The 19726-nt window shown below is 37.2% G+C and overlaps 2 protein-coding genes and 1 pseudogene across 5 annotated transcripts; 2 read left to right on the forward strand and 1 right to left on the reverse strand.

Moving 5' to 3' along the window:
* Positions 1 to 919: 919 nt before the first annotated feature.
* Positions 920 to 3000, forward strand: LOC137726861 (epoxide hydrolase 3-like; annotated as a pseudogene). Its single transcript, XR_015962247.1, has 5 exons — positions 920 to 1167; positions 1280 to 1494; positions 1952 to 2120; positions 2219 to 2432; positions 2611 to 3000. The product of XR_015962247.1 is annotated as an epoxide hydrolase 3-like (transcript).
* Positions 3001 to 6605: 3605 nt separating this feature from the next.
* On the forward strand, positions 6606 to 11268 carry LOC137726580 (disease resistance protein RUN1). 2 transcript variants are annotated; one of them, XM_088693728.1, is made up of 5 exons: positions 6606 to 7448; positions 7818 to 8901; positions 9013 to 9294; positions 9398 to 10237; positions 10332 to 11268. In XM_088693728.1, exons 1-5 carry the CDS (start codon positions 6688 to 6690, stop codon positions 11007 to 11009), a joined length of 3645 nt encoding a protein of 1214 aa, XP_088549854.1. In that variant the 5' UTR covers positions 6606 to 6687; the 3' UTR covers positions 11010 to 11268. The 2 variants fall into 2 exon arrangements, with proteins under 2 accessions (XP_088549854.1, XP_088549855.1); XM_088693729.1 differs by having other exon boundaries at positions 9016 to 9294.
* A 368-nt stretch (positions 11269 to 11636) lies between these two features.
* LOC137726581 (wings apart-like protein 2) lies at positions 11637 to 17743 on the reverse strand. Of its 2 annotated transcripts, none has more exons than XM_068465518.2 (12): positions 16897 to 17743; positions 16336 to 16435; positions 15799 to 16138; positions 15589 to 15701; positions 14842 to 14967; positions 14566 to 14659; positions 13767 to 14488; positions 13125 to 13390; positions 12605 to 12752; positions 12289 to 12386; positions 12124 to 12205; positions 11637 to 12013 (listed from the first exon to the last, which is right to left on the reverse strand). In XM_068465518.2, the coding sequence occupies exons 1-12, from the start codon at positions 17427 to 17429 to the stop codon at positions 11930 to 11932; spliced, it is 2706 nt and encodes a 901-aa protein (XP_068321619.2). In that variant the 5' UTR covers positions 17430 to 17743; the 3' UTR covers positions 11637 to 11929. The 2 variants fall into 2 exon arrangements, with proteins under 2 accessions (XP_068321619.2, XP_088549859.1); XM_088693733.1 differs by having other exon boundaries at positions 13125 to 13402; positions 16897 to 17728.
* Between the last annotated feature and the right edge of the window lie 1983 nt (positions 17744 to 19726).

Raw genomic sequence — 19726 nt, forward strand, 5'->3', positions numbered from 1 at the left:
CCTTTTTATAGGAAAGCTATAAACCCTAGAAGATGTGTGTATGTATAGATATATAGACTCGGTGAGTCAACTCGGAGGCCCAGACCACACGGTGACATTGTGACGTCATGGGCTAGCTATCCCTTGTGCGAAAGCACCGGCGATCTTATAACTCTATACAAACCACATGGAAATGACATTAGCGTTTGGGAATTAATCTAATACTAAAGAGGGTGAAATTTCCTTGGAAATTGTTATTAGCACTCCAAAAATTTCATTTTACATTCTAAACTTTCTATATTAGGAAAGAAAAATATAAGTATAGAATAAGATTTTTGAAGTGTCAATAACACTTCTCATTTCCTTTTCACCCTTTTTATTCTTAGTAAGTTAAAATAATAAAACATAAAAATGAAGGATGATATAGTAATTATAAAAACGAAAACTATCAAATCTGTCTCCTACTTTTTCTCCATCTATTTAAACCGACTTTTTATATGTATATATTTAAAAAAATTCTTAGTATTTTTTAGTTTTTTTTTCCCAATTAACTTGCTTAATTTAAAAAATCTTTTTTTTTTCCTTTAACTCCATAGATATTTGTTGGAATCTCCTGTTTGTTTAGGTTGGTACATATGGTGAATAAAATACAAGTCTCCTTTTTCCTTTTGTTTTGGCATCCCAGAAGTTTTTCTTGTCATTAGTACTAATTTGATTAAAAGGAAATTAATTCATTTGGATGATCGGAGTGCGGATTCGAAGTAGAGAAATACTAAGGGCTCTCTCAAAAGTTGAATTCTCTATAGACCCTGACATTTTGTGTCAATTCATGTGCCAACATTATACAATACTGCTCCAAAAATATGAGATGCAAAGAGTCTATGGAGAGCCCACTTTTGATAGCCCCCTTTGCATTTCTCTTCGAAATATCACTAAATTTGAGAGCTAGTTGGTAATTATATTCAACTTTAGGACGAACACTTTCTGATGTTAATGGCTATGAAGATTTAGGGCTTTGGAAATTGTATTCAACTTTGCATACATTTTCTGAACTAGAACTTAACTCTCTGTCTCTCTCTCTCTCTCTCTCTCTCTCTTGTTCGTAAGGGAAGACTGAAATGGAACAAATACAGCACAAGTACATCACCGTACAAGGCCTAAAGCTCCACGTTGCCGACATCGGAACAGGTCAGAATATCTTCCTCCCCACTTCCTCATCCGTACCCCGTACTTATTTTTTTTAATAAAATCGAACACGAACACAATCGATCAATCGCCGTCTTTCTCTGTTTTTATATAGGTCCCAATGTGATCGTGTTCCTCGATGGTTTCCCTGAAATTTGGTACTCGTGGCGGCACCAGATGATTGGCCTGGCCCACTCCGGCTTCCGAGCCATTGCTCCCGATTATCGCAGACACGGACTCTCCGACCCGCCTTCCCAACCAGACAAAGCCTCCTACCACGACCTCATCAGTGTCCTCTTTGGAATTCTCGTTTCCCTTGCTATTCCTAAGGTACAAACTTTTTAGATACACTTTTTTATTTTTAATTTTTGGCCTTTTTTGTTTTTAATTTTGGCTAGAAATTGAGCTTCAAATTTGAAAGTTGGTTCTTTGTTTCATTAATCATTGTTTGGTTGTTATTACAAGTTTGATTGGAAAAGCAATTTGTTGTAATCAAATTTAGATGACATTTGTGATTTCCAAACTCCAATTTTCTATGCGCGTTTGTTCATATTGGGTTGAATAAATCAAAGAAGAATTAAAGGATACAAAAAACAAGAAGGTGTAGCAGGAGAACGAGAGTGAAAATCACAACGTGCATTTATTTGCTTTGTTGTTTGTCCAGCAAATGAAAAGCTTATTGTTTGAAGGATTATAACATTTATATTTCCTTATGTGCCAATCATATTATGCAGTAAGAGCTTAAGAGAATTGCAATGTAACACGTTTGATCATAAATTTTACGTAGGTTTTCCTCGTCGGAAAAAAAATTTGGAGCTTGGCCAGCGTACTTATTTTCCCTTGCGTACCCAGATAGGGTCTTGGGAGTTACAACAATCGGAGTGCCAATCATGCCACCAGGCCTTCTAAAATTCGATAAAAAGTTCCCTGAGGTCTTCTACATTTCAAGACGGCAGGTGTGCATTTTCTTGGTCTTGTTATCTATATCTATGCCATGACTAGCTTGCTTATAAGTTACAACTTACTGTTACCACTACTATTGGAACCTGGCCAGGCAGAGGCTGATTTTGGGCGCTTTGATGCGAAAACAGTTGTTTGGAACATTTACATCCTTTTCTCCAGAAGTGAAATACCAATAGCTGCAGAAAACCAGGAGAGGTGGATCCATCTAACCCTCTTCCCCCTTGGTTCACCAAGGAAGATCTTGCGGCATATGGAGCTCTGTATGAGAAATCGGGCTTCCAAACTGCACTGCACATTCCGTATAGGTAACACATTTGATCTTTGAATCACTACTACTTCCGCATACTAGAAGAGTTAATGAAAAAAACATTATTATCGAATCATTAGACCTATCATTTGAAATTAGTTTAAACCCTGCTAACTTGGATTCAAGTTGTAAGTACATGTTAATGATTTCTTGAACTTTACGTTATGTATTGGTAGGGCACATAGAGAAGAATTCGGCTTGACGAATCTAATTGTTAATGTTCCGGCTCTTTATATAATGGGAGGCAAGGATTATGTAAACAAATTTCCAGGGATAGATTACTACATCGACATTGGGAGGGTGAAAAGTTTGTCCTCAATTTGGAGATTCAATTCATGTCCGAAGGATCGCATTTCGTTCAAGAACAGTCGCTGGACGAGGTTAATCAGCTTATCATTACCTTCCTTGAAAAGCACGTTTGATTGCTAATGCATGTGTGAAGACTGCCAGAGACGAAGTGTTATTTATGGAAGGCTTGGCAGAGGTTTTATTGAACCACTGGGAAATTATGCATGTGATTCGATAATCTGAACAATATTTTATCTTAATTTATAATGTTTCTCAAATACTACAGTGAGACTTGATTTGTTGCATGCTTTATTGAGATAGGAATTTGCGGTTGAAGGCACGCAATAAGGAAGTAACAACTGAATATAAAACTTGTCATTTATATGAGTCAAACATTACTCTCACTCATATGTGAAAAAGAGAATCACAAATTATAGAAAAGGTGAAAACTCATTTTTTAAACATTATTTAGCCAAAAGTCAATAAGACCAAGAGATAGAAATCTGTGAGAGATAGAGAGGGAGAGTGAAATGAGCTAAAGAAGCGAAGGAGAAGGACAGACTTGTATTGAGTTGTAGAACGGGAAAAGACAAAAAGGTACTCTATCTTTTGACATATGGATGACATGTTAACGTGAGCGACATTGAAGAAAAACTTAGGGATGTGATATTCATACACCTTTTTTTCCTTCTCACACATCCTTTTAATTTTTAGCCGTCGGATCGGATGAATTGAAGAAGATCAACGGACAAAAATTAATAAGAGTTGTGTGGACAACACACCCCAAAACTTAATGAAGCTAACGGTATACGATAAAATGAGACACATTTATATATTTCAAAAAGTAAGTAAATTGGATCAAAATAAGTTTCAAGAGGCATAGTAAGATTTTTTCACACTTTCAAAGATGGACCAGTAATTAAGCCTTTTAATTATTGTCTACATAAATTTGAATATAGATTTTCATGTACATGCTAATTTTTTCATAACAATTAGGACCCTCATATGCAGGTATAGTTGTATTTCCAAAAATACCACTCATGCATGATGATCAATGAATTATAAGAAAATTTGATTTTTTAGTGTAAAAATATAATTTTAGTGTAAAAATATAATTGATTTTGAGTTTTAACTATAAGGATAAAATAAATAGTCTAAAAATTAATTTTTTAGTGTAAAAATATAATTTTTCGTTAAAATAAACTGTACTATAAATGTTTCTTAAAATTCTCTTAATTATAAGAAAAAGAAAGTAATTCCGGCAGAAAAAAAGGGGAAAAAAATATCACGGACGCATGTAAACTGTATGAAAAGTGGCATAGGCGCCATATGTACGGTGGGCGTTGGCCTTGATCTGATCTATAGATGATATGGGTCCTCAAGATGATACCCCCAAGCTATGCAATTCTTCAGACCCACCTGATTCCAGATCTTCAGAAAGTTGTGTTGTTTATTATGGAGTCATTCAATACTAAATCTTTAATTGATAGCTGTCTTGTTACAAACACGAACTCATAAAAATAATTAAAAGCATATAAACTCTACGTATGCAAGTTGTTGCTCTTTCCTATCATTTTTTTTTTTCTAAATTTTTTTAGCAAAAAAAAAAAAAAAAAAAACAAAAGCATAGTTGGAATTCATACTCTTGCTAGCAGGGAAAATAAAATTACACGGGACCAAACCAAGTGGGAATGCTCTAATAATATCTTGGACCAAATTAAGGGTTAAGGTTTATTTTCATAGATTAAGTATAATTTTTCTTTTCATGTTAATAAAATTTTCTAATACCGCCGACATTATCTATAAAGAAATCCATAAAAAAAAAAAAAACAACTGATTTGTTCTTTTCCAAACTAGATTTCAAATTTTAAATATAGAATTTAAATTTGAAAGCTTATGTGACACTTTGGTTTTTTTTTTTTTTTTTAAATTTTATTCTCCATCCGATATGTCAAATTTAAACCACAATTTATTACATTATTTATTTTTCATGAATGTAATAAGTATTTAGAACAAAAGGTAAGAATAAAAGTTTGAACCACATTATTGTTAGCTCATTGTGAGGTCTTTTCGATAATATCGTTTGTTAAAAAAAAAAATTAAAGTTGTTGACATTAATGCCGTATTTTTTTACTGTTATTACTGATGTGAACATTTTAAATCCTCTTTTAAAGATGCTTAATTATCCCTTCCAAGCTAATCCTCTTTGAAAAAATGAACTTAATCCTTAAATCCCTTAAACTAACAGAATTTCTACTTGCAGTTGAACATCAGAGGAAAAAATTAAAAAAAATATCCGCTCGGTTATAAATTTTTTCCAGCCATTTGGCGATCCAACCCAACATGCATAGTCCTCCGTCCAATGAAAATGCTTGACACTGTTTCACCAACCAAGCGGCAGTTCTTATTTCTCTGTCTCCTCCTTATTTCCAGCTGGAGGGCGGCCTCGGCACAACAACCAAGAAAAAGGAAAAAAAATCACGGACGCATGTAAACTGTAAAAAGGTGTGAAAACGCACATGATTGACCAAAAGTGAAGGAAACTCGCCAAAAATTGAGAAAAAAGTACAGTAAAAAGGAAAAGGCCGAGGGAAATGGGGTCCAGCCTGATGGGTTGTCGGTCGCCCATGTGCAATCCTAATTCCTAATTGCATTATTGGCATAGAGTTGACGGGTTTATTAATTATAACAAAAATTAATGAAAAAATTTGAAAATTTTGAGTTTTATCGATAAGGATGAAATAAATAGTATAAAAATTAATTTTTTAGAGTAAAAATATAATTTTTCGTTAAAACAAACCGTACCATGAATTTTCTGTTAAAATACTCTTAATTATAAGAAAAAGAAAGTAGTTCCGGCAGAAAAAAGGAGAAAAAAAAAATCACGGACGCATGTAAACTGTATGAAAAGGCGCATGATTGACGCGCATTATTGACCAGAAGTGAAGGAAACCCGTCAAAAATGAAGAAAAAAGCAAAGGAAAAGGGAAAGGGCTGAGGGAAATGGGGCCCAGCCTGATGGGTTGTCGGTCGCCCATGTGCAATCCTAATTCCTAATTGCATTATTGGCATAGAGTTGAAGGGTTTATTAATTATAACAAAAATTAATGAAAAAAATTTGAAAATTTTAAGTTTTATCGATAAGGATAAAATAAATAGTATAAAAATTAATTTTTTAGTGTAAAAATATAATTTTTTGTTAAAATAAACCGTACCATAAATTTTCCGTTAAAATACTCTTAATTATAAGAAAAAAAAAGTAGTTCCGGCAGAAAAAAGGAGAAAAAAAAATCACGGACGCATGTAAACTGTATGAAAAGGCAATTGATTGACGCGCATTATTGACCAGAAGTGAAGGAAACCCGTCAAAAATGAAGAAAAAAGCAAAGGAAAAGGGGAAGGGCTGAGGGACATGGGGCCCAGCCTGATGGGTTGTCGGTCGCCCATGTGCAATCCTAATTCCTAATTACATTATTGGCATAGAGTTGACGGGTTTATTAATTATAACAAAAATTAATGGAAAAAATTTGAAAATTTTGAGTTTTATCGATAAGGATAAAATAAATAGTATAAAAATTAATTTTTTAGTGTAAAAATGTAATTTTTCGTTAAAATAAATCGTACCATAAATTTTTCGTTAAAATACTATTAATTATAAGAAAAAGAAAGTAGTTCCGGCAGAAAAAAGGGGAAAAAAAAATCACGGACGCATGTAAACTGTATGAAAAGGCACATGATTGACGCGCATTATTGACCAGAAGTGAAGGAAACCCGTCAAAAATGAAGAAAAAAGCAAAGGAAGAGGGAAAGGGCTGAGGGAAATGGGGCCCAGCCTGATGGGTTGTCGGCTAATTGCGTTATTGGCGGGATTGCGTAATAGGGTACTTCAAAGTAACTCTTGTAGTGAAGTCTTGCAGAAGAAAGAAAATCAATATCGCCAAAAACCTTCAATTTGCCTAAAGAAAATGAAGGAAATGGATACCTGGTGGAGCTTAGGGAAGCTGTTAACTCTGGTGGTGGTGTTAGTGTCGTACCACTTTGCGGCTCGTAATTCCGGTCTTGTCTTTGATGTCCTCATCTTCCTCCTCTGCTCCCTCGGCCTCGTCTTTCGCCAAATGAATGTCTCAGTCCCCGATAAAGCCTCGTCATCCTCCTCCTCCTCCTCGCCCGCATCCTCATCCTCATCCTCATCGTCCTCCTCCACCTCCTCGCCCTCATCCTCATCGTCGTCCTCCGCCTCCTTGTCCTCGTCCTCCTCCTCAAAAGGTTCGTTCTACGATGTGTTCATAAGCTTCAGAGGGGAAGACACACGTAAAAAATTCACGGGCCACCTCTATGAAGCATTAACAAAGGCCGGAATCAATGCTTTTATTGACGACGAAGAACTAAAAATGGGAGAAGAATTAACAACCGCATTTGAGCGGGCAATCCAAGGTTCTAAGATCTCTATCATCGTCTTCTCTAGACAGTATGCGAACTCCAGCTGGTGCCCCGAGGAGCTGTTTAAGATCATGGAGTGTAGAAGAACGCTGGGGCAGTTAGTTTTGCCGATATTCTATGACATTAATCGTTCGCATGTCAGGAAACAGACTGGCAGTTTTGGACAATCGTTTCAGGACCATATAGATGAAAAGAAGGTAGAGAGTTGTAAGGTAGAGAGGTGGAGAACTGCTCTTACTGAAGCTTCGAATTTGTCTGGCTGGGATCTCCAAAACACTTTGGACGGGTACTTACTAATTTCTTCTCTTATGAATTTAGGCTTTAACGTACCTTTGCTCATTAATTTGGAAGCATGCGATTTCTTAGACCTCTTTTAATAAAATCATACAATAAAGCTTCAACTGTTAAGCTTATACTAATCACAGCAGGCGAGCCGCCGGCGAATGGCTGCAGAGGGAAGGGATGCTGATTTTGTTTGTTTGTGTTTCTAGTTTGAAATTTTAATTGATGTTTGCTAAGTTTAGACGCAACACCTCAAAGAAATTTGTCTTAAATAAAATCTCTAGTCATGATAAGTAATTTTGTGTATTAGTTCAATTTCGTCTTGTAGTTGTATAACAATCTTCGTTTTGCTTCTCTGCTTGACTAATGCCAGGCATGAAGCAAAGTTTATCAGGATGATTACTGAGGAAGTCACTAGGAAGCTGAACAACACATACTTAGACGTAGCGCCCTACCAAGTCGGAATAGATTCTCGAGTGCAAGATATCAGTAAATATTTATGCATCGGAAATTCAGATGATGTTCGGGTGATTGGAATTTTGGGCATGGGTGGAATAGGTAAAACAACGCTTGCTAAAGCCGTTTATAATCGATTTTTTGACAGGTTTCGAGGTAAAAGTTTCCTTGAAAAAGTGAGGGAAAAGAAACTAGAAAATTTGCAAAAACAACTTATTTTTGATATCTTGCAAACCAAGACAAAGGTAAGCAGTGTTGCTGCAGGGACCGTCTTGGTAGGGGAAAGATTTCGACGCTTAAACGTACTTGTCATATTTGATGATGTGGACGATGTGAAGCAGCTACGTGAATTAGTTGGAAATTGCCACTCTTTTGGCCCAGGGAGCAGAATTATCATCACAACTAGAAACGAACGTGTGCTAAAAGAATTTGCAGTTGATAAGATATATCAGGCGAAAGGAATGGACCGAGAAGAAGCTCTTGAGCTCCTAAGTTGGCATGCCTTCAGAAGTAGTTGTTGTCCTAGTCAATATCTTGTGCTCGCAAGGGAAGTTGTCAGTTGCTGTGGACTGCCGTTGGCTCTTGAAGTTTTAGGATCTACTCTTTTCAAGCGAAGTGTAGATGAATGGAGAAATATATTGGATGAATTGAAAATGATTCCTCGTGGAGAAATTCAGGCACAACTGAAAATAAGCTACGACGGGCTAAATGATAATTACAAGAGGCAGATATTCCTCGATATAGCTTGTTTTTTTATCGGAATGGACAAGAACGATGTCATGCAAATCTTGGATGGTTGTGGCTTTTATGCAACAACAGGAATCGAGGTCCTCCTTGACCGGTGCCTTGTAACTATTAATGGAGAAAACAAGATTATGATGCATGATTTGCTTCGGGATATGGGCAGAGATATCGTGCATGCAGAAAAACCTAATTTTCCTGGAAAACGGAGTAGATTGTGGCATCCTGAAGATGTAAATGATGTATTGATAGACAAATCTGTAGGTACTTTCCCAATTGAACTTTATGTTAAACGTGTAAGCATATGTAAGTTAGTAATTGAACTTTTTCCATGCAAAGCCTTCTCTTATTTGGAGTCTGTTTTCGGATAGCAGGGAACTGAAAAAGTTGAAGGGCTGGCTTTGGATTTGCCAAGTGTTAAAGAGATTAGTTTCAGTACTGAGGCATTTAGAAATATGAAGAGACTGAGATTGCTCCAACTAAACTACGTTCGACTTGCTGGGGGATACCAATGTCTTTCCAAAAATCTAAGATGGCTGTGCTGGCATGGATTCCCATTGGAGTTCATACCAATAGAACTGTGTCAACCAAACATAGTCGCTATCGACATGCGGTACAGCAGCCTCAAACAAGTTCTTTGCGAGGATTCTGGGGTACGTACAATGTAACCTGAACCAAATTAGGAATTGTTTTTATGCTTTCTGTATCTTCTTTTTGGATTTTAATTTTTTATTTCAATTTTATTTTTCTTAACAGTTGCTGGATAAGTTGAAGATTCTAAATCTCAGCCACTCCCACGATCTAACACAATCGCCAGACTTTTCGAATCTCCCAAATCTTGAGAAATTGATACTCAAAGACTGTAAGAGGTTGGCTAAAGTTCACAAGTCCATCGGAGATCTCAAGAGTCTTGTGTTGGTGAATTTGAAGGACTGTGAAACACTTAAGGCTCTCCCGAGGAGTTTCTATAAGTTAAAATCTGTCAAAACTCTTGTTCTCAATGGTTGTTCAAGATTCCGAAGCTTGTCTGAGCACTTGGGAAAAATGGCATCATTGGTCACTCTTTCTGCACGTGGGACGGCCATAAAAAAAGTACCACCTTCCATCGTACGACTGGAGAAGCTCGAGCGCTTATCTTTGAGTTACTTGAAGTGTTCTTTGCAGCTACCTTCCTTACAAGGCTTAGGCTCTTTAACAGAGTTATCTTTGGGACACTGCAATTTAATGGAAGTGCCTAATGATATTGGGAGTAGTCTACCTTGTTTATGGAGCTTAAATCTATGTAACAATAATTTTCGGAGCCTTCCAAGCCTCAGTGGCCTGTCCATGCTTTTTCAACTAGAGTTGAATAGTTGCAGAAACCTTGTCGAGATCACAGATTTACCAAAAAGTTTGGGTATCCTGGGGATGGAGGACTGCTCTGCATTAGAAAGAATGCCAGATTTTTCAGGCATGTTGTCGACATTGGTGCATCTCGGTTCCCCGAAACTCATTGAATTTCCAGGCTTGGATAGCGCGTTAAAGTCGGGCCTCGACCTTTGTATGACAACACACAACAATGTCATAGATTTCATTCTTAAGGATAGCACGCTACAGGTACTCTCTCTCTTCCACACCACCGCCCTCTCCTCCCTCGCAAATGTGTGTTATGTATGTATTACTCACAAAAATCTTGTTCAACATGGTATAGGGATGGACAGGATGGGGATGGATGAATCTTGTAGGAAGACAAATTCCCACTTGGTTCAATCATGTCAACGAGGGTACCCAAGTCCGTTTTGAAGTGCCTAAGGAAATTGGTTGTAATGCAAAAACGTTGGCTGTGTGCCTGGCTTATGGTCCTTATGAAGTGCCTAAGGAAATTGATAATTATTGGTCTCGTATTTATGTTATTAATCACACCAAGCGTACTTCTTTTAACCATTTGACTCTTGGTACGTCCGATGGAGAGTACATTTGGCTGCGAAATATGTTGTTGCCGGAAACTGAGTTGAATTTGGAAGAAGGCGATTCGGTCCATGTTATTGCAACTCTTGGTCATCTTGAGGTGAAGAAAATAGGGGTACGTTTAATTGCCCATAGGGACGGGTGGAGAATTTCAAATTTCATTTCTATCCCTTACAAAAAGGCCTTGAAAGATATTTCTAAGGAACTTGGGTGGATTATTTCAGAGTCCCATTCTATCCCTTACACAGAGGCAGCGGCCTTGAAAGATATTCGTCACGAATTTGATGATTTTGATGAGGATTATGATGAGGATGATGAGAATGATGATAATAATAATGATGAGGAGGACCAAGACGATGATGCTAATGATGAGGATGATGACAACCATGATGATGAGGATGGCGACAACTATGTAAGCTAGGAAACTTTCTGGTTTAATCAGCTAGTTTGTAGATAGCAGTTTATATTTTTGCATGCCTTGATCTGTTTTTAATACGTTCTCTCTTTTTGAACTTTCTTGTTTCTGTGGGGGTTTAGTTTAACTTATTAATGCATTTAAGGTTTTCCATATGTTCAGAGACGTTGGCAGCATCTTGTGGTGACAGTTAGGGTTGGGTATTAGCATAAATAGTCCATTGTAAGGTAAGAAAGGCAGTTAATGAAATACAGCATTCATCTCATATTTATTTAGGTATTCGGTGAACAAATTATTAAATATGACTTAAATTGATAAAAAAAATAGACTCAGAAAATTTCTTAGTGTTTTTTCAGTTTTTTTTTTAATATCGTTATACACGCATAGTTATCGGCTCTAACTAGAATAAGTCTTATATGTTTCTTTCTAGAGAAAAATCTATTTTCACTAGAATAAGTCTTATATTTTTTATATCTTTTTCTATTGAATAAAAAAAAAATTAATGATGTATCCTAAGTGGCGTAGAACACCGATTGATCACAATTTTCTTGAACCATAGGATATAGGCGAACATAACTCTTATATTACGACAAAAACAAAAAATAATACAACAACAAGAAGAAGAAATGTTAATTACAAGGAAAGCAAGACATTGCCATTAAGCTATTATTCTTGGTATACAAGTACGGTCTCTGACCAGCTCAAAAATGGTGGGAAAACAAAAAACAAAGATACAAAAGAATAGCGCCAGGGGAGCGAAGGAAAAAAGAAACCTAAACAAATACAGAGCAACCAGGCCTCCAGTCAGCTGCATATGGCGTGCAGCTGAATCCCGACCCGTCGAGAGTCGCAAAGTCGGGTAAACAACAATTTTTTCTAAAAGGAAAGCCAAATCTGTACAGGATTCTCGTCCATCTCCAAAGCTCTCACCGCATCCTACATGATTCGATTACTTCACTCACAGCTTTATGAGTCTCGGGCGATATCATGTTCAGCGTCAAATGAAATGCCTGAGGAAGAAATAAAAGATATATACAATCACATAAGAGCTATATAACTTTCCGCCAGTTAATAACCACGTGCTCTGAAGTAATCACCGTTTAGAAGTTAAGACACGTACCACAAATCTGTCCAGCACAGGTACTAGAATAGCCAGGTTGCGGTCTGGGAGACAGTCAGAAATTGCATCACGTATGTTCTTACTGAGCACAGCAAACAAATTTTGCATGAGAATATGCACGACGATAATGCTTGATACACAGGAAAGAGAGAAAACAAGCCAAACCTTTCGGTTGAAAGAAATGCTAGAAGCAGGGCAGAATAAGCTTCTATTATCATTTTCTCTGCTTCCTGTTCCCCTTGTAAGACAGCTGCCTCATCAGTCTGTACCGATACAACAAAATCAAAGTTAGAAGACATCAACAAGGATCAGATACAAGATGAAAACAATTAACCAGAACAAGACCAATTTATGGAAAATAAATTTTCAATTTCTCGTTTTTGTTCAGCTAGACATCAGAAGGCAGGCCCTTGGGTTTTTTAAGACATCACAACTTAAACAACAAACCGAAATTTCCAGTCAACAAGAACATATCACTCACTGGCAAAACCATTTCTTCTCCACCTCCCTCGCCTGCACCTTGGTTCGCAAGAAAGATAGAGCAGATTAGCAGAATTAGATCCTTGCAACTCTCCTCTCCAAACCCTTCCGAACTAGCTACCTGAACACTAGCTGCTGCAAGCCGTGATCTGGATGAAAAGCAAGTTTGATAAATTACAAGCATGAAAATTCTAATGCATGAATGATTTATTAAGAACTAGAAACTAAGACTAGTTAATCTGCAGCACAAGCACTACGGCTGTAATTATATCATCTTTCATTGTCTAAATCTTTTTAAGACACAAGTTGTCTAATGGGAGCAGTCATCCACATAACCCCGCCATTATCTCCACATAGAATGTGGAAGAAATTTTTCCACACTCTCAGCATAACCACTTCATTGGAACCAACTGTGGTAACGTGTTCTCTTGGTTGAACTATAAATTGAGCTCAAATATGATGTCGGTTGTTAAAATGAAAATGCATAAACAGATGGAGAAAAATTGAGAAATCAAGGTAACCTGTTTTGGCCATCTTTCTCCACCAAGTTCACAAGCAGACCCAAAATAGCAACAAGAAAGTCCAGCTCTTGATCAGTAAGATGTCTATTATTCTGATGGTCAAGTTCAATGCTGGAAATATTCTCACTTCTCTCACTGAAGGGAGATGATGATGAGTTGAAACAAGGAAAGTGGTTGGCAATCAAAGAAGACAAGGTTTCCAGCCCTCCATATGCAGCAATTTGCTGACACCCAACAGGATTATCATTTGCTAAGTTCATAAGAACCTGCCAAGAAGACTGTTATGAGTTCGCACAGTTCAACTATTTCTTATCCATTTTAACACAGTGCATGTAGGACGGGATATCAATTAATCAAAAAGGCACTATTCTATTAATGAGTAACCAAAATAATCAAACAGCTAATGAGTCTCAAAGAACTGAATAAATCTTAGTTGAGAGATGATAGTAGACGATGAGAACTGTAAACAGTAACATGAATCTAGAAATAAACCCTCATTTGACCAAGGGACCAAAAAACAACTAGATTGTACACACCAGTAACACCACCACCCCACCCACAATTGCATAGATGTTGACGTGGAGGACCACAAAGGTTTAAAGCAATGTGAAAAAGGTTTAACATAGTGGGGTGCAGGATTACCTTGACAGCAGTAAGAAGGCATTCAGCTACAAGACTGGAACCTTCTTGGCTAACAGCACCTGAACAGGATGTCTCTTGTGTTTGATGGTTTTCTCCATTACTTGATGCTTCTTGGCTCATAATATGCTGCAACTGACAAATGTCATCAATTTCTCTGTATGCTGCCGCATTCTGTTGCGATAGAGACATAGTTGTCTTGCCAGATAACATGTCCCACTTAGAAGGTTTATAATCATCTTCATCAAATGCAAAAGGATCTTGACGCTCCCGTGAAAGATCAATTTTGGTGTCTTCGGAAATATAGGATCTCTGACTGAGATCAGCATCCATTCTGGAACCATCGCTAAATGCGAAAGGATCTTGACTATCCTCTGAAAGATCAATTTTGGAGTCTTCAAAGTTATAGGATCGCTGACTGAGACCAGCATTCTTCAGGGAAAGATTGCTAAATTTACCGGTTTCACCGCTGACATGTCTTGATGTACCATTGGAAGAACCATTTCTAGAAGAATTGAGTCTTGTGTTCAATGAATAAGTATCAGTCATGGAGGTGCTGGTAGTTTCCGAACTGGATATAGTATATACCGAGCAAGGTGTTGACATTAACCGACTGCTCTGACATCTATTGGAGCTCTTCTCAGAAACATGTTCACTCCCATTAGAAAGACTATAAGACTTTTTGTCATTGGTGGCAGAAGAGGAACTTTTATGTAGACAAATTCCTAGAAAACAATGCGATCAATTATCAGAAAGCCAAAAAGATTAGGAATCAAAAGTTATTCCAAAAACTATAAGTTACCTGACAGAATATTGATGGCACTTATAACTAGTTCTGTAAAAGACAAAGGATTTGCCATGGGATCCAACTTCCTTTTCATTCCTAGCAAATGGCTCTGTTTAGAAAACATGGATGTGGAGATTTATTACACCTTTCAATAATTAACAATAATCAAACATCATAATGCAGTATGAGTTTTACAAACTAAAAAGGAGAAGAAAAGTGTGACAGAGAGAGAGCAGACCAGCGGACTGAGGAGGGAGGGATAGAGAGGGAGGCTAAACCACATTTAAATACCTGATTCTCTTTACTTAGGAATGTGGCATTTTCCATGATCTTCAAACATTTCAAAAGCAGAACCAGGCTCCGCACCATGTGTTTTTCATTTTCCCAAATAGTATGCGAGCTATCTTTTAGCCAACCCTGCATATTAATTTCTGGTGCTTAGTAAGGCAATTTCACCGATAACAATTGAGTACCATATGGACCCCAGGATTCAAATGAAAAAAGTAAGTATATAAATGAAAAAGTTATATTATGTCTAAGGAATTTTGGTTATCATAACTCAATGTGTATTATGTGCACATAATAAGGAAAGAAAACAAATCAATGACTGAGAAGTGATATTGTTAGCATGCAAAACCACTCATGTTACTCCAAGAAGAAAATCAGGAACTACAATGAACAATAAAGAAGATGACGCTATCCAAAGGCAAATAGATAACTGCCCATTTGTTACTATAAAACTACCAATGTGTAGTCAGTGTTGCTCATAAACTGAAGAAAGATATAGGTTACAGAACAGAAGAAACTTGTGAATCTAGATACAACTAAGGCTGCACACCATCATTTTGGTTCTTTACCATCACATGCATTATTTTTTCACAGAAATTTATTATTTACATAGTGAACCAAGAAATTAATGTTGAAGTAGCATAGTGAAGTAAATATCTCTCATAACCATTTAAAGCATTACGGTCCCTTGGTATTCTTTAACATTTAATGAAACACACAGTGAGATCAAACAAACATACAGGTTCACACCTCCATATTGGAATGGCAACCCATGGTCACCTCAAATACAGCATCAAGACCTCCAAGCTCTCGTAATTTTTCCTTAAAGTTGCCCCCCGACTTCCTTACTGCACCAGTGGTTTCTGAAAGTACAGGCCAAAAGCTTGAGATCCTGACTAAATAATGCATAAAAATGTGTATCATAACCAGAAAACCATAAGCTTCAACACAGACTCAGACCTTCAAGAGAGATAGTAGATAAGCAAGCTTTCTCCATAGTCAGCAAAGCTATCCATTTTGGGCATAACTCCGGATTTTCCATTTCTCCTTCATCCCCACAACTTGGTTTCAATTCCTTGCAACCTACAAGAATTTCTTGAACTTTGGAAAAAATAGCGGCAGAGCTGGAGTCCAATCTTTTTGTCGTACACTGCGAGATGTCAGCACCAATACGCAATGCTAGAAGCTTACGTCCAACCTTTGGTACTTTATCTTCTGTGGTGTTAGAGACAATTGGTTTGCAAAACCTAATCAAAAAATTAATACAGTTCGGTGATTCCAGGAGACGATCATCCTGACCCTGCAATATTGAAAGATGACTATCCCCTTAGGTTTATTAGTAAAAAAAAAAACAAAAAAAAAAATTTAATTAATTGTATGTGCTCTTGAAGAGTCACAGCAGACATGAGCAGTACACAAGAAAACTTCATGAAAGGTACCTATAGAAATAAAAACTTCAAATTAGAATGATCACTTTTCGAATACTAAATGACTTACATCACTTGTCAAAACATAGAAAATAGTTGCAGCAGCCAGATTGCTGGGTGAATCATCAAAGCTGAGACCCAATATAGCCTCGATTATAGTTTTTGCCATCCTGAAAATAAGGCACTACCGATCAATTTATAACCCAGAAAAAACCACACAACAATTTTGGTAGAAAGAAGGAGTAAGCAAATTTTGAAATGAAAAATAAGCAATCAAATCAAATTTTCTATAGCGCTATCATGTGACCTCAGATACATCCAACATAGTAAGGCATCCACATACCCGTAAGCAAATTTCGAATCTATACCTCAATTTCAACTCAACATACAATCAAGATTTACTTCAAATACACACACCCACACTCTCCAAATTCACATACCTATCAAAAACTACTTATAATTCAAAAACCCCACATACCCAAAAATCAAATATCCACCAAGAACGAATTAAGACTAACATTTCCAATTATCTACCAAGAAATTCTTTACATTTCACAAAACCCCATTTCAAAAATCGGATATTTACATCCAAGAACCCATCAAAGAAGTAGTTAAAGTCAGCCTAACCTACCCCTGAGTCCTGAGAAGCCGTCTCTGCTGCGCCGTGCCGCAAATAGACAGCAACGACAGCAAGCTAGCCCTTCTGATCCGAACTGGCTGACCCTTCCGGAGACCATCCAGCGCGAAATTGACCTCGTCCACGTGCTCCATCATCTCCCCAAACTCCTGCGCCTCCATCAAGGTCGATGTCGCAAGAATAGACGGCGTCGGCGGCGGCCTGTAGGAGTTCTTCCCCACCGCCTCCTTCCGAGTCTTAGCTTTCTTGGACCTCCCCGAGACGACGCCGTCCAGCGGAAAGCGCTTCAAGGAGGAGTCCTTGGTGACGTAAGGGTCCGAATCGAAGTGGGCCCACCCGGAAGACGAGTCCTCCTGAGACGAGAAATTGAAAGGGTCGCCGCTTCTTTCTTGAGGCTGCGATAGGGAAAATCCGAAGGGGTCGCTGCTGACGTCGTCGTCGTCGTGAACGGCGTCGTTTAGCTCTGTGTCGGAATACGTTCTGGTAATGTCCCCTCCCTTGCGACGGCCGTACGTTCTCACGATCATCTTGGGTAAACGGCAGCGTTTTGGTTGTGGCTGGGTTCCTTCCTCTGCGTTATCGGTTCGGGACGGGCATGTCTGAATAGAAAAGCCAAGGCTTTTCGTTTTGGGGGAATCACGATTTGAAACTGAAGGGCGAAATTGGAAAATTCTAGGTCTGGAAGACTGGTACTTCAGGTGAAGAAGAAGGAGGAGAGGTCTGTTGTCCAATTTGAGGAGAGAGAGAAATTGGGTCGAAGAGGAGAGAGAGAGAGAGAGAGAGAGAGAGAGAGATGGGGGTTTTTGGTTCGGGTTTCGATTTGATTTGGTTTGGTTTTGAATTCCTTGGGCTGCCCTTGTTTGTGAAATTCTGTGCCCTTTTTCCTCTCTTTCGCCCAATCACATTCTTCTTGATCATATCGAACTAAGGGTACTTTGGTCTTTTAACATACATTAGGGTTAAGATTGAATTATCCTCTTTCTAATTCCTTATTAAGTAGAGAATGAAGGGTTTAAACTATTATAAAAATTAGATAATTGAGGAGTTTTAAATTCGGAACGTATTGGTAACTTCAATTTTTTTCTTCACTTTTATTTCTCTCCTCTCCGCCACAATGTGGCATAGTACTTTGTTTTTTATAGTTATTCAGAAGAATCAATTGACTTCTCTTATGCTCCATGAAAATTGTCTACAGGAAATTATACATCTTGATCGGTATGTCCTTAAAACAATGATACAAAGGTTTAATCATGGCTGTCTTTGCTTTAATCATGCCAAGTTTAGTAACTTAAAGTGTCATAGAAAATTAGATAATTGGTCATATTTTGTTAATAACTTGAAAACCAAGTAACTAATCCAAAATACAAGACGTGATAGATAATCAACCAACAAATACTCTCCTAGCTCCAACCTTTTCAGGACATTACCAAAGTAGTCATGTCATGTCTAGGAAATGAAACATCTCCAAATTAAGTTTCTTTTTGGTTGCAGGGCATATTTTTTGAGCCCAAGCCCATTTCAGCTTCAGATAGGCCTCGGCCCATGTACAATGAAATCAGGGCCGGTCCATATGAACCAACTGCTGCATAGTATTTTCGTTTGTTTTTGTTTTTTTATTTTTTATTTTAGTGGGGAATCGTTATGGTTGTTAATTACTATAAGCTTTGGGTAAGGTTGACCAACTTGTTTAACATTTATCATGTTTTAAGAGAAGTACGATACTCATTAATTTTAACGCGAATTCGTCTAAAAAGGATAGAGTATAAAATATGCTCGTTAAAATCTTGTCGACATTTTCAATTTGGTCAAATAAAAAAACATGTTGCACCACAACATTTAACATGTCTTGCTTTTATATTCCGAAAGTTGGAGAGATTTTTTAGTACACTTAGAACATTAAGTGTAGTAGTACAGTTGGTTGGACACTTGAAAAAAAATATTTCAACTAATTGTATTATGACACTTGATGTATCGAGCCGCATTCTCGACATACTGAAAAATATTTCCAAATGTTTATAAAAATAACGTGTGATGTCATATTCAATCATAAATATAAAACCAAGTTTGATAAATAGTACTAGTGGAATATGAATGGTATGGATGGATCATCAAATTCAAACATTAATGCCTACATATATATTTGTTTACACATTCGAATGCCATTGGTGCGACATGCCTCGGTCATTTTATAACTACATCAACCAAATGTACTCTATATTATTTTCCTTGTTTACATTCTCAATTTGCGTTAAATATCGAAAGAGCATAATGGAGTGAAATCTTAAAGATTCAGGTTAGGTTGAAATAGTCTTGACAAACAAATTGTGTTTGTCGTGTGTGTATCGTTTTTGTGTTATATTTATTATCTTAACATATTGTGCCATGTCAAACCCGTTATCGGGTCATGCAATAAATTGTCATGTTTAATCCCGATATCTGGCAAATGATATCTTATTGAGTTACCCGATAATGATTTGACTTGTTAATGGTTGATTTAAAACCTGTTATTTTCGTGTCGTTTCGTGTAGGGTTAACAGATTATGCAATAAATTATCATGCCTAAGTTAAAGGATTAAGCGAGACAAACGACATAAAGGCTTAATCGTTAGACTACTTTTGTAGCCTTACTCTTTCTCAATTTGCATTGTATTAGTTATAACCTATTTTGAAAGCACTTTGTACATACGTATGGAATCAAGGTTGTGAGAATTGTAGTTCAACAAATTAATTAAACATATCATTAACAAAAAGTGAGGGATGCCATCTCCTCCGGTAGGTGGGGAGAAAGGGGGGATATCCATTAGTACGAAAGATTTTTTAGTAT

Source organism: Pyrus communis, chromosome 5 (assembly GCF_041283825.1).
Source record: "Pyrus communis isolate YQ-2024b chromosome 5, ASM4128382v1, whole genome shotgun sequence".
Taxonomy (NCBI): Eukaryota; Viridiplantae; Streptophyta; class Magnoliopsida; order Rosales; family Rosaceae; genus Pyrus; species Pyrus communis.

Coding starts and splice junctions, on each gene's coding strand:
- LOC137726580 (XM_088693728.1), top strand. CDS start 6,688: ATGAAGGAAATGGATACCTGGTGGAGCTTAGGGAAGCTGTTAACTCTG. Junction 9,295..9,397: donor TTCTTTGCGAGGATTCTGGG/GTACGTACAATG, acceptor TTTTCTTAACAG/TTGCTGGATAAGTTGAAGAT. Junction 10,238..10,331: donor TTAAGGATAGCACGCTACAG/GTACTCTCTCTC, acceptor AACATGGTATAG/GGATGGACAGGATGGGGATG.
- LOC137726581 (XM_088693733.1), bottom strand. CDS start 17,429: ATGATCGTGAGAACGTACGGCCGTCGCAAGGGAGGGGACATTACCAGA. Junction 14,968..15,588: donor GTTGCCATTCCAATATGGAG/GTGTGAACCTGT, acceptor ATTAATATGCAG/GGTTGGCTAAAAGATAGCTC. Junction 12,206..12,288: donor GCATTTCTTTCAACCGAAAG/GTTTGGCTTGTT, acceptor TGCTGTGCTCAG/TAAGAACATACGTGATGCAA.